Here is an 11,422-nt window from a genome sequence, read left to right as displayed (position 1 = left end):
GGAGAGAGAGGGAGAGAGAGAGAGAGCCGGAGAGAGAGAGCAGAGACTGTGAGACTGAGAGACAGAGAAAGATAAAACTTCTGCACGACCCCCCTCCCCCCACAAACACACATTATTGTCACATATACGAATTGTCATCATTTACAAGAACTAAATGGGCAGATGTTCCGTAAATCTGTAAGGTCGCTGAGACAATTTAGAAAAATATTAAGGGAAAGAAACACAAAACAATGCCAGTCAAAACAGGTTGCACCATGTTGTAAACCCACACCCATACCCGTGACGTACGTGCACATATTTAGCAACAATATTAGGATCATCTTCTTGGCCGTGGCTACGTGTCAAAGGTCACGAACTCGCCGGGAAAGGTCACAGGGATATGCCCGCCATGGCTGTAGCTTTCCCGGGCTCCTTCCATACATCCAACCCGTCCAGCCTTCTCAGCAATTTGCAACGATCCAGAACATAGATTGCAGCTTTTGCAAGGTGAGTAGCGTTTTCATAATTCATTTTTATGGTCCAGAAGCATGATTTTCTGTCAAGAATATAAATTTATTTCTGAAACCTCTCATCCCTATTATTGGTTGTATATAGGTCAAGTGCTGCGTCCTTGTGAGAGAGATGTCACGTCAAATAGTAAACACTCACTCAGCTGCTCAACATATTGTTACAGCTTGGGGTTGATCTTACGAATATTCTGATATGTTTATGACAGCCTTTTGGGATTCATATTGCAGAAATCTGGACTCAGAATCACCAAATACACCTGTTTTATTTTTTGGAGTGTGTGTGGAATTTTCCGACTTCTTGCTTGCCGATGGAAATTATTGGAAACACCGTGGAAAAAAATGAATTGAAATTGGAAATTGGAACACATTTCCTTTAATTTCCATACAGTAAATCAACAAAACGTAAATTGACGCTGCGTATGTAGAAGGGTTTATGACTATTTGATCATGGAAAAGATAAAGGCATAGAAAGATATATTTCATACATCAACATCCACCCCTTTGGTTAATAATGGTTTCTCCCCTGCAGCATGATGTATCTGTATGAAATCAGGTCAGTGTCTGGGTCAGGGGTCAATCGATATCGGCAAAATTACCAATAACCAAGTACGATTTTATTGAAACCGTCATATTCACGTTAACCATAGAAATATAATATATAACTGTTACATGAATTTTTCCCCGTTATGTTTAATTTTGTAACATCCCTCAGAGGTTAGGCAGTCATAAACAAACCATGTGGGTGCGTGACCGGGGTACATAATTAAGATCGCCCCTAAAAATCCGTCTCGTCGTCTATCACAAAACCTCCCAGATATCCGGTTTTAAAAACCTATATCCGAACAAATGCCAGGTTCCTTTCATAACAATATGTTGCGGTAACCATAAATCGCACTAATACGGTACAGAATGAATGCGTTTGGTATTTTTCGCCCCATGCAGACCGTACAATAGCGAATGCCGGATGCATTTTGAAGCCTTTGGTGAACTTGCACTTGGTCGAGATGGGGCGATCAGGGTAAGGGACAGTTCATTTAAGGCGCTGGCGGGGGTATGGAGTCTGTGTGCATTCTATTAGGGGCTAAATCGTTAATGTAGCTTCTGGATGCAATTGTGGAAACTAGTCATACCAGGGATTTCAAATTAATGACGCTTTTGATGTTAAGAGAAGGCTTGCAAGGATTACAGAATAAAGAAAATTGATAATATCTATTCATATAAGCTTTATTCTTTTTCTACATGGTAAATATCATTGAAATATTGCTACCCCCTGATATTGTCAAATTCCGGGTCCAAGTACAGAAGTTATTAACCTGTTTTTGTCTAATGTATACAACATTGTAAAAACGACACTGTACGATAATCTATATGTTTTGACGCAAATTAGCTGAATATAAATCAAGATATCATCGCACCATTACATACAAACACACAGCAATGCCACCCAGCGGTCCATTGATACAATTGCAGCAAGTGGCATTCGGGCCTTAATCCTAATACAATGTACAAAATGTATAAAATTTGTAACAGTTACACACAAAATTCCTGAACGCTTCTCACCGCATATACACACATTATCATCTCCCATTCACATAGCTTCTTGTCAAAATAAAATATCCCCTGACAAAAAAACTGTTGTATAAAAGTTAAAAGATATGACGGCTTGGTTACGTGACATGTAACAATCGACCAACTTTATGAAACAAATGTGATAAAACAACCTCTAGAGTCTGTTTGCGAGGCTACGATATGTCCTAACTATCAGTACATAGGCTTTTTGGCAACGGCACTGGACGGAGACTTCATGTTCAACCCAGCGGCGAAGTTGAACTTCCCTACATAGTCTCCAACCCTATCCTCCTCCTGCTCCCCACCCCAGCAGTGCACTAGCACGGTCACGGACGTGTGCTTGTCACACATAGACTCGAGCCGCAGGCTGTTCAGAGGGCGCTGTTCCGGGTTACTGGCGATGACGTTGGGACTGTCCACTTCGCAGGGGGTATTCAGGCATGCGTACTGGGTGTAGGCGCTCAGTCCCGATAGGCTCAGCACGGACGTTTCCATCTGTAAAGGAGGGGTGTTCTAATTTCTTTTTTCAACGTGAACACGCCTGGCATTTCAAGGAAAACTTTTCTTAGATACAATAAAAAAAAACTTTATAAATCTAAACCTATTTCAAAACCAGCCAAAGCCTATAATCTCTTCGCTTTCTCTTTATTTATATTCTACTGCACAAAAACAAATGAACACACATGAACAAACAAACAAACAAACAAACAGGTTGTTTACATACCTGAAGTAAATTTTCTTGCGCAGCGTTGGGGCAGAAAGGGATGGTCATCTGTGCGGACGTCAGCGAAACCAGCTCAAGCGGCGCGCGAAGGCTCACGGACTGGATAAGATGGTGAACACACTCGTCCTTCACGTAGATGGGGAAATGTCTGTTGCTGACTTTCTTCGGCTTTTCCTGTTGCAAGAAACATATGTTATTATGTTTACCAAAGGAAAACATATTGTTTTTGCTTTGTTTCCTATACTTCTTCTCTCCTAACCAATAAGGTCAATGACCTAAACCAGACGTCTGCCACCATGGTACCTAGTGCATGTTGCAATTTTATAGCAGGAGGGATTTAGACTCCTGTCACCATGTATATGAATGTGTTTGAGTAAGAAATAACAGTGGACCATATGCGAAAGTAAATATTATGTATGCATTTTCTTTGCAAATGTCACCTTTCTACATGTAGTTTTGCATGTCTTTGACAAGGATTTTTTACGACATTTCATAAAGTTGCACATCTCAATGCCTCCCTTCTCTTTCAATCCGTAGAAAAAAAACACCCACATTTGTGCTAGTAAAAAAGCAACAATTATTAATTTACAAAAGAGGAAATACCTTAACAAACTCCTTGGTGTCGTTGGGCTGGCGAAACTCAACGGTTACGGAGTACGCAATTCCGAAGACGTCTCCGGCTCGTGTGTAGACGTAGAGCTCAGAACTGCTGACGTCAGTGACGATGCACCGTGCCGTCAGGGCCTCTCCCTCCACATTGTTGCTGCATAGAACTTCGTTGGAACTATTCAAACCCTGGGGAGAAAAATTTGTAAAGAAATTGTTAAAAAGGTACAAGTGGAAAGGTCCAGCCTCTAACAGGCTGTTTGGCCAATTTCTGCTATTTCCAGTCGCCCCCTGAAACCTGCTAGAGGCTAGCTCATTCCTATGGTTTATTTTGTTGATTTTCATGTCTTCTTTTTGCTGTTGTCAAAAGTTACATATCTATTGATGTATATACAAACCCATTCATTTATAGGTTTGTGGATTTCCGTGTACTAGGTAGCATCCCAAGATTTTCTCCCAATGCAACGCAACTAATTTTTTTTCTTTCTTTCAGACTTACTACAAGAAAGTGCTAGGCTAGGGGCTGGATGTAGGTCATGCTGTAATGTAGGTTGTAGGCTGTTGTTACCTTTTCGGGGCTGTCGGTGACGTAGAAGTACACCACTCCGTCTTCTATTTTCCAGGCTGGGTTGTTCAGCAGCACCAACGTCACTTCCGCTTCCTGCCCCTAAAACGGAGGGGGGGGGCAAAAATGTTAGTAGGCCTAGCTTTATAACAACAATTATATATATATAGCAGTGTATTGTATACTATATTTATATACTATATATGTTTATTAACAGTTATAAAACACAGTACAGTTAGGACAGCTAAGTACAGAAAGACCCTTTAAATAAGGAAAGTTCAAAAAAGGGCCGAAGATGCTTCCCTGAGGAACACACGGTTGACGTACCATGAAGTGATTGCAGGTGCTGGCGATGAAGAGGTCGGTCTGTCCGGGCATGGCCAGGGTGGTGTCCGGGGCGGTGTAGGTGAACCTCATCTCCTCGTTCTCAATCACGCGCAGAGGGCGTTTGGACAGGGGTTTGGGAATAACAGCTGAAACGTAATTATACCAATCAATCCACTTGCATGTATCTTCAAGCCAGAAACACCTTTACTCTAGCCTCCGTAGCAGGCTTATAGAACTGGGGGTTTGGTGGTCTTCGGCTGTTTTCTGATTAGGTCAGTTCAAAAAACGGGGGTAATTCAACCAGGCCGGCAATGCTGTCCATATGCAGTCAGAAAATAGCACGTAAAAGCTCCCCAAGACCATGAAGACCCCCCCCCCAGTTTTTGGTATTCTATGGATGCTACCTTTACTCTACGTTCCATAGTTGCACCATAACACAGGTAAATTAAACAAAGGCCCAAACAAACAAGCAAACAAACAAGAATCACCGAAATATAGAGTATGTGGCGAAGATTGCATTTTCAGACAGATTATTTAGGTAGGTTGCAAGCTGCCATATTGTTGGTCAGCTCTTTTAGGCTATCAAAATCCACCGGTTTTGTCGTCAAAACTGTATTTTTTTTGCAGAGCTACTGTACGTACATTTCATATAGTACATTAAGAACCTGGCACCGTTTAGAGAAAGGAATGGAAATTTTGACGGAGTAGGCTTTTGTGGGCACATTTAGCGTTCTGTATCAATTAATCAACCTCTCTATTTGCCTAATAGACCCAATTTGAGCTGGAAATATAGGGATAATTAGAGGTTGTCATGAGTTCTTAAATGGTTTATTGAGTTTTTACCCTTGGGCTTCTTAACCCCGTTTCAAGATACCTGCGCCCATTGTCCCTTGTTGACAGGTAAATAATCTTCCTGCATTGTTTATGTCTTGTGACTCTCACGTGAGGAGTGTCTCTGGTATGTCTGACAATTATCCGTGTCTTGTGATCACCACGTGCTTTTTGAAGTAGAACAGGAATTTTTTAGCCGGTCCACGCCCCCTATTGCCGGGCCCATAAGGCCACACCAAGTAAATTTTATGGATGACGTCCTCGCGCGCATTTATTTTGGCCTGGTCCTAGAAAAAAAAACAAGAAATTCCTCGTCCTGTAACTATGACCAAAGAGTCACGACAGTGCCGCGAATTGTAAGATTGACGTGAAACCCGTAATGCGAAATGGGACGTGAAACCCGTAATGCGAAATGGGTAAAGAGCACATGCTTTGTCTCTGCAGGCCTGCAAAAATGTGATGAAAGAAACAGGACAGGACGACAACTGCTGTTCCACCTGATTTATTGCTGTTTTGATGATGAATAAAAGACTTCTTGCTTGTTAATCCATGTCACCTCATTCAATTTGTGTCCTAACATTTGTCGTCTCTTAGTATATTTCTAATCTAGGCATCTTATTTTTTAGGGCCCTTCTTGTTTTTTTTTCGCCTTCTCGCATTAGATATAGGGTCTCCAAAGGACGTCATCCATAAAATTTACTTGGTGTGGCCTAATGTTGCTGGAGCTAAGGCTTTTTCTAACTTTTTTTCTTACACCTACCTTGCAGTTACTATATTGTGTTTAATTGAATTTTGAATTCGTTTGAGAAGTCGTACACACTATAATTCGTTTGATAAGTTGTATGTATCAAAATTTATCAGATCAGAGAAACGTACCATACTTTTGGCTATGTATGGACATGGTAGATACGATATAAGATATAACAGATTTCCCACAATTGGCCTTATTTTTTTTTACAAAAGTAAAGAAAAATACTACAACCCTAAAGCCCCCCATGTCAAAATGCTTCCATCAGACTGATACCTTCCCATAAAAAAGTAAGTTTAAAAAAAATTACTTTTTCAAAAAAGATACTACTAGTGCTAGTGATTTGAAACATGCTCTTACCTGCATTACAATAGCAGATAGCTGCGGCGATCGCAAGTAGCGCTGCAACGTGTCGGGCCATGGTTGTATGATTGTCTTAGAGTTGTCGGGATATCCGTTGAATGCTGGATAGAAATAAGAAGATGAACAGTTATTAACGAGTTTTTCATTGCTATGTAATCACACACAATTGACTTTCCATTAAGAACAGCTGAATACTCTTTCTGCATGGCAGCATGAAAACACACGATCTTTGAGTGTTTGCTAATTTTCCGTCCAAGGGGTATTGTTTTCGGTGGATACGTACAAAAAAGATAAGAAATATCACGCAGTAATATAACATACATTTTAGTACAGAAACTTCACATTCTTCATTTTCTGTTACAATTGTGATCAGCAGTTTTTTATTTTATATTCCAATATTTCATGACTAGACATGATGACAGCACACTCGAGTTATATCAACTTATTTTATGCCGCCACCAACACAGAGGACGAATACAGGACAAGACAATACTCAGGAAAGTCGTGTAAAGTGCCTTTCCCAAGGGCACAAGATCGGTGGCATGTCAGGACTCGAACCCGGGATCTCTTGGTTCCGAGTCGAGCACGCTGCCGCTACGCCACACGACCCCACGATCAGCAGATTGTAGTTTAAATACTGGCGATAGTACAGTAGTTCTAACCAAATAAACGCAGTTTCTTTGCTAAATTTGGTCGACGGTAACGACATAAAATGTCACATGTACACGAGTAAAATGAATACTTACCAGAAGACAAGCTTTGTCAGTCCTGTATGCCGGAGTCCGTGTGCTACAGTGGACGGCCGTACGCGGGGCGTCCTTATATAGCGAGAAAAAGTTGTCCGACTTGTCTGGGAAAGTCATATGACAGTCCCGTGCTGTCACGCTTCTGTGGTCCACATTTACACCACACAAATTCCATTGTATTAAACCTACCACCCGAGTAGTCTCCAAAAGACTGTATTAAACCTACCACCCGAGTAGTCTCCAAAAGACTGTATTAAACCTACCGCCCGAGTAGTCTCCAAAAGACCTCTAGGGTTACTCAACTCACGGGGAAGAAAGTAGAAGTTGACTGAATAATTTGAATATCTATATAACTATTATAAGTGTGAGTCAGTCATTCAGTTACACATATTCAATTTCCATACTTTTTGTCGGTCGATTTCTACATTTTTTCCAGGTACCCAAAGTTGTATGGCTTGGAAGAGAGTCTACGAGAAATGGCGCTCATTTTATTCGATATTTCTTGTGACCATTGTCCACAAAATCAGACTTGTGCCTCTTTTTTCGAAAATAAAATGGTGTCTAGGTTGTCTTAGAAAAGTCACATGGAAGTCTCGTGATGCCCCCTGCTATGTCATGCTTCTGTGGTTTTTGAGAGTCTCTGTAACTTCGACAATGGCGTAAAAAAGAGAACATGATATCCTTGCTTTGTTCACTCTCATTTAGTTGCAATAATCTGATCCTTAGTGGCCTCGACGGGACTACAAAGATCATTACTTGTATTGAAGAAGGTGAGGTGTTAATTGAAATGATGATGTTATCTGGTAGTTGCTTGCGTTGTCTACAATACAAGTCCCACAAACTCAGTATCATGACTTGTTGATCCATGTACATACGACGCCGTATATTCAGTCGTTGGAACAATGCTCTTTTTGTTGTTGATAATATATGCAAGTCGTGTTTCCCCAGCCAAGACTAGAAGTTCAAAAGTCAAATACTCTCCATTTTTAGACCGCCCCAAGTCATTGAATCCACACGTTTTAAAAGTCTGTATTTGACAAGGAATTCAAGTGACTATAAAATTATGTCAAAGAAAACAACAAAAAAGGTACTAAAATTCCTAGCACATTATCGAATACACTGTGTCATATATAATTAAACAATTAACAACATAGAATATCTTTGAGATACTAAATCGTTGAATACACAATCTTAATCTTTCTTCCTTTCTTTGCGTTCTGCAGCGTTCATGACTGAAATGATGACAGAAATGGAGGACGACGCAGAGCGTCCCGAGAACGAGATCACGTCGTCATCACGTGATAACTTCGTGATTAACGAGTGTCCGTACTGCGACTTCAACTCTCAGTACAAGAAGAACCTCACGCGTCATCTGAAGAGGGTTCACCCGCGGGAGAAGTTTTACAAGTGCAGCCACTGTCAGTTTACCACCCCGTTCGAATGTGAGATGAACATACACCGCTCAAAACACAAAGGTTAGAGAAAGTGCCAGCTTTTTACTGAATTTGCTGAAAAAAGTTGTCATTTTCAATTCATCTGACTAAAATCACGAACATTTTTTGTTGTTTTAAAGCTACGACATTTGTAAATTGTTTCTGGATTTTGTTAATAAATTGAGGAGTTGACTTAGGGTTAGAATTGACTTAGAATTGACTGAGGTATTAGGTACATGTATTGTGTTACACGGAGCAATTTCGGTGCACATATTCATTGTTTATTTGTAATCAAACCTAGCTTATTACGTTCATGAAAGAAATTTCGTAAGCAATGAAAAATGGTCATAAATGTATAAATGCTCATTCATCTAAATTGATGAATAAAATCTCAGCCCTGCAACTGTTTGCATTTAGAAATTTCTTATGGAAAATTTTGTTTCTTGTTTTGTCCACAGTTTGGGCCATCAAAATCTACCGATGTCGTCACTGCGAGTTTGCCGCCACACGCCGTAAGGCTTTAAGAGTCCACCTGGCGAAACACACCAAACCCTACATGTGTGGGGAGTGTGGATATAGAGCAGCTTACAAGTAGGTATAACAGGGGATTGAACTAGTAGGAGTTTTGATTCTACCGCCGTCTTTTCTGACTCGTTTTTCAGAGTTTTGTTGAGTTAGTTGGTTTTGTTGTTTGCTGATGCATGTTTGATGTGTGAATTATGAAATTTGATTGTACTCAGTTATATAGATTATACTAGTTTTTCTAGCTGATTATCCAGCTCTTTGGATATTCGTATTGTTAGAAGGTTATTTGTCTAAATTCACAGATCAAACATGGCGTCACACATGAAAATTCACATCGGGGAAAAGCCTTACAGATGTCCGCGCTGTTGCTACGCGACCGCGGAGGCGGGCAAACTCTCGCGTCACATGCGACTCAAACTGCACCGCCCCGAAGACTCGCAAGAGGGCGTCTACAAATGTCCGTGTTGCGACTTCAAGTCTTCCACTCCGTCGGTGATGATCGTGCATTTCGCCACGCCGAACGCGGAACACTTTTTGTGCTCGATTTGTTCGCACGTCATGACACAAAAGGACGACTACGAAGCGCACATGCACAGCCACATAGGCAACCAGTATTTCCGTTACCAAAACGGAAAATGTTCCACCGTTTGGAAGCGTCGACGTATGTACCGAACGCCAACAAAAGAGCTCCAGAAACCTGCCAAACCCCATAGTAGCCCTCAAACTTATTCCGACTTCTACTGGTCAAACAAACTGTTGAACTGTTGTTTGGATAGCTTTCGTCGCCCGACGTACTGGCTTTGCTATAAGGACCAACATGGGGATTTCTTGACAACATCAGAGAGACAGAACCGCGTACCCTTTTCGGAACCACCAATGCATTCCGAACACTTGGGCGACAAGATCTCAGAAAACTCATTTAAGGATGAGCCTGTTTGGAATGGTCTCAGTGGCAAAGAAGACAACAACAATGAGTGCTACCCGGTACTCTGTACACTTTTGACAACGGAAGTCAAGTAGACACACTGAATACCAACGTGCAACTCGGAATGACAGTCAACTTTTCCAATTCACGATGTTCCGTTTTAAACGTTATAGTATTCGCCAAGCAGATGCACCACCTTTCTGGGTTTTTGGTAGCATTTCTGAAGGTATTTAATAATTGAATCTTGATCAAGAAAACGCACCAATCGAAAGACGTACAGTGCTACAAGCACAGTATGTCTTGGTTCTACGGCGTCGAGACTATAGTATATTCAAAGCAGACGCCAAATTGGTACTGAACCCATAGTACTGAACTTTAAAAATATTGTTGCTATAGTTGTTGTTACCTTTTTTTTACTACAACTCAAAACCTATATATCAAGAAGAAGAAGGTTTACTGTTGTACTTACAAAAGAATTTGTAACCATGTGTGTATTATAGAGTCAATTCCGCGTCACCGAGAGGGTTGTTACTGTCATTATTTAGAAATGTTTTGAATTCTTTGTAATTGTTTGTCTAAGAAATTTCATAATTTGGAAATATTTTGAACATCTTGTCAATATTCTAAATAATTCCCTGGTTTTCTAAAACGTTTGAAATATTCCTGATGTGGATTATGACATTTCCAATAGTTTCTAAATATTTCTAACAGCACTCTACCATTTTTTACCATTATTTCGAATTATTTCTAACATTTTGTAAATAGGTCAGTGGGATGGGAAGGAAGTAATTCACACATCCCTGTGAAGTACAGGGTAGACTGCCTGGGTGTCAGGCATTGATGCCTTACAACAAAAGAGCCACCAGTGTCCAGCAGTGAAATCTAAAAATATACAGAGGAAGACAGAAGAGTAGGATTAGCACCTACTTTTATGGGGGCAATTACCCACATCTACCATTTGGTTATTTGTTTGAAATAGTTCTAAATATTTCGAATTGTGAAAGAAACACATGGGTAGTTCAAATTTATTCTAAAGAAAGAGATCTTTGTACAGTCACATTCAAAATGTTTCAGAAATATATAAATGAATTCAAATATATTCAAATTTTCATTTTCAAATTTTTGAAAAATTTAGAACTTTTGTTACTGGGGTATTCTTTTCTTCTAAATAATTCAAACGTATTAGAAACATGGAGAAAAAACCCACTCGGTGACGCGGAATGGACTCTAGTGTCGTGATGATTAGATAAAACTTGTTGCATTTGGAGAATTCAATATAACCATTAAGACTTTACGGTCTTCAACTGTGAATTGCAATAAAGAACAAGAGTGATACCCACTCCATTCATAACCTTGGACCCCATATGTACGCTTATTAGATGTATATTGGTATTATGGTTGCTATAGATATATATAATTAAAAGTTTATTGTAATATATTTTCATGTATGACATAAAATATATATCGTTATATTATTTGCATTTCAATGTCAAGTGGCGGTACAATAACATCTTAAAGATGTTATTAAAGGTACCTTAAAAGCTCCAGAAA

General features: G+C 40.1%; 2 protein-coding genes across 3 annotated transcripts; one reads left to right on the top strand and one right to left on the bottom strand.

Moving 5' to 3' along the window:
* The first annotated feature begins 354 nt into the window (after nt 1-354).
* LOC109467456 (zinc finger protein 431-like) lies at nt 355-10,165 on the top strand. Of its 2 annotated transcripts, none has more exons than XM_019765453.1 (4): nt 355-486; nt 8,212-8,463; nt 8,880-9,012; nt 9,249-10,165. In XM_019765453.1, the coding sequence occupies exons 2-4, from the start codon at nt 8,217-8,219 to the stop codon at nt 9,964-9,966; spliced, it is 1,098 nt and encodes a 365-aa protein (XP_019621012.1). In that variant the 5' UTR covers nt 355-486; nt 8,212-8,216; the 3' UTR covers nt 9,967-10,165. The 2 variants fall into 2 exon arrangements, with proteins under 2 accessions (XP_019621012.1, XP_019621013.1); XM_019765454.1 differs by having other exon boundaries at nt 9,228-10,165.
* Nucleotides 1,916-7,276, bottom strand: LOC109467457. Its single transcript, XM_019765455.1, has 7 exons — nt 6,989-7,276; nt 6,240-6,343; nt 4,301-4,446; nt 3,977-4,075; nt 3,406-3,597; nt 2,803-2,976; nt 1,916-2,573 (listed from the first exon to the last, which is right to left on the bottom strand). Exons 2-7 carry the CDS (start codon nt 6,298-6,300, stop codon nt 2,271-2,273), a joined length of 975 nt encoding a protein of 324 aa, XP_019621014.1. The 5' UTR covers nt 6,301-6,343; nt 6,989-7,276; the 3' UTR covers nt 1,916-2,270.
* Nucleotides 10,166-11,422: the final 1,257 nt, after the last annotated feature.

The sequence above is a fragment of the Branchiostoma belcheri genome, unplaced genomic scaffold, assembly GCF_001625305.1.
Source record: "Branchiostoma belcheri isolate BF01 breed outbred unplaced genomic scaffold, Haploidv18h27 scaffold18, whole genome shotgun sequence".
NCBI lineage: Eukaryota > Metazoa > Chordata > Leptocardii > Amphioxiformes > Branchiostomatidae > Branchiostoma > Branchiostoma belcheri.
This window is presented reverse-complemented; position numbering and strand designations above follow the sequence as displayed.